Source organism: Portunus trituberculatus, unplaced genomic scaffold (assembly GCF_017591435.1).
Source record: "Portunus trituberculatus isolate SZX2019 unplaced genomic scaffold, ASM1759143v1 PGA_scaffold_395__13_contigs__length_335263, whole genome shotgun sequence".
In the NCBI taxonomy this organism is placed as follows: Eukaryota; Metazoa; Arthropoda; class Malacostraca; order Decapoda; family Portunidae; genus Portunus; species Portunus trituberculatus.
In genome coordinates, this window is record NW_025541563.1 from 332760 (window position 1) to 335263 (window position 2504).

The 2504-nt window shown below is 35.0% G+C and overlaps 1 protein-coding gene across 1 annotated transcript; it reads left to right on the plus strand.

Annotated features, from left to right (window-relative positions):
* Nucleotides 1-694: 694 nt before the first annotated feature.
* LOC123500535 (glutamic acid-rich protein-like) lies at nucleotides 695-2098 on the plus strand (the record flags this gene model as incomplete). The annotated part of the gene is made up of 2 exons (XM_045249229.1): nucleotides 695-1135; nucleotides 1323-2098. Coding segments are annotated over exons 1-2 (780 nt in total), but the record flags the coding sequence as incomplete, so codon positions are not given.
* Between the last annotated feature and the right edge of the window lie 406 nt (nucleotides 2099-2504).

Consider the following 2504-nt stretch of genomic DNA (forward strand, 5'->3'; position numbering starts at 1 on the left):
GGTAGCGGATAGACTGTGATAGGGATGGGTGGGTGTGGGCGTGATCGGCGTATCTTGAGTGGTAAAAGTACATTCCTAAGACTCGAAGTAATAATTAGTCATTGAAACTAGTAAAATAAATAAAGAAAAATAAAATGAGTTAGTCTTCTAGGTAATACCGATATAATATATAAAAAAAATTGTCGCTTTATAACATTTATTGTGGTGGTGACGTCATCATATATATATATATATATATATATATATATATATATATATATATATATATATATATATATATATATATATATATATTGTAGTTGTAATAGTTTAATAATGATAATTAAATTAATAATTATCAAATTATAAATAAACAAGTATTTTTAGATCCTTAATACTAAGCAATTACTTGCATTTTTGGCAATGTGCACGGATTGAGTTGAATAGACTAATAGCTACCTCTAATGGTATCTATGCAATTGCCAGAGTGACGGATGTTCATCAAGTTTATTCTCAATCTCAATGAGTTATTGGCATGAGTTAGTACAAGGAGAACTGTGTACAGGTGGAAAAAAAATACGATCCCAGCAGAACAAAGCAAAACAACAGATGTTCTTTCTGTAACAGATGCTACGATAAACCAGAATGAATTGGTTCGGCGGTGCAGGTGTTCACGTTTCTGCTTGGACACATCATACCTTTATCCGGCAGTATCCTCAGCGGACTTTCACGAACGGCACTGAAGTATAGTTGTCTCCTTTAAAATTCGGATATTAATTTTCTTTTTGTCTCGTCCCGGCAATCTTAGAACAATTACCGTGTGAAATATAAAGGTCTGTATAAAAAGAAGGCTGACAGCTGACTTCGTTGCTGAGCGCCTGACGAACCGTAATTTGAATATATTTGTTTAAGTTTTAAAACAAATGAACAGGAACTTTAAAGTAATCATATGATTTTTGTAACAGAAAAATGTTACTCCAACTTGAATGTAGTTTTCTAAAAAAAAACTTTTGCTTTATTCCATATGATTTCTCAATTTTTGCGGTAGTAGTTATTGTTTGCTGAAGATTTTTCTTATTCACGAAAGAAAAGTCAGGGGATGAAAAGAAAAGAAGGAACTTATATGGAACTGAAAGCCAATTCTTGAGCACCATGCGTAAGTATGTGTAATGGTCTGGCTACTCATTTGTATTGATAGCTAATCTGTTGGAGGAAAAATCTTAAGACGTAACTTTTTTCTTCTTATAACTATGCCATCATTTTCAAGTAAAATTCTAATGCACGACTATCCTCCCCCCCATACACACCTCATTTCCTAACCTTAACCCTTCTGTCCTCTACAGCCTGGTGTCGAATACCACGAGTTTCGGCAAAGATGGTCTTCATTTTGGTCGTCATATGTCTCTCCTCGTTATTTATAAACTTTAGAAGAAAAGATTTCATGACTTTCAATGCAGAAAAAATTGAAGGGCTTCTCCTGCACCAAGGTCGAAAATATAGAGAGAGCGTCAGGAAATCGACTTTCACTCAGGATCATCAGAGTGTGGTAGAAAAGAACTATGGTGCGGGTGAGGTGTCAACAAGGCCTGAAAAGCTCATTGATACGAGCTTTTCACTGAAAAATACAGTCACCTTACACGATAATGATGAAACTTATGTTATAAAAGACAACGAAGAGAACGTTCAAGAGAAAGAATATGATACTCTATACGCTAATAGAAACGATGAGGAAGAAGTGCACATTACAAACGATAACACTAAAAGAAAAAAGCGCGATCCCCTAGACGCAGAGGAGGAGGAGGAGGAGGAGGAGGAGGAGGAGGAGGAGGAGGAGGAGGAAGAAAACAATGAAAAAGACGACTATGGAGACGTAAAGGATAATGCTTCAGCCACCGAAAACCTTGACATGGATTACGACTCCACGGATAATGAGAAAAATGTTGGCCAATATAAAAGGGACGAAGAAATAACTGTACGTAACAATCAGAATGAAAGAGATAAGGATGATTCTCAAGATACCAACGAAAAAAAAAACGAAATCCAAAATGAAATTTCGCACAAGTTTCAGGGAGTCCGAGAAGCTAATGAATCTTCAGGGAATACCAACCAAGATGGAAAGGTAAGTTACAAAAGTGAAACTACTGTAAAGCCAGTAGATAACATTTTCATGATTCTTTACTACATATATATATATATATATATATATATATATATATATATATATATATATATATATATATATATATATTTTTTTTTTTTTTTTTTATGTAGGGAAGAGCCAGCCAAGAGTAGAAAAAGAAAATATTAAAAAAGGCCCACTTGAGTGCTGGCTCTCTAAAAGCAGTAAAGCGTCAGCCAAAATTGGGAGCAAATGCCTCGATACCTCCCTCTTAAAAGAAGACAAGTTGTAGGAAGTCGAAAATACAGATGCAGGAGAGAGTTCCAGAGTTTACCAGTGAAAGGGATGAATGATTGAAAGTACTGGTTAACTCTTGCATTAGAGTTGGACAGAATAGGGATGAGAG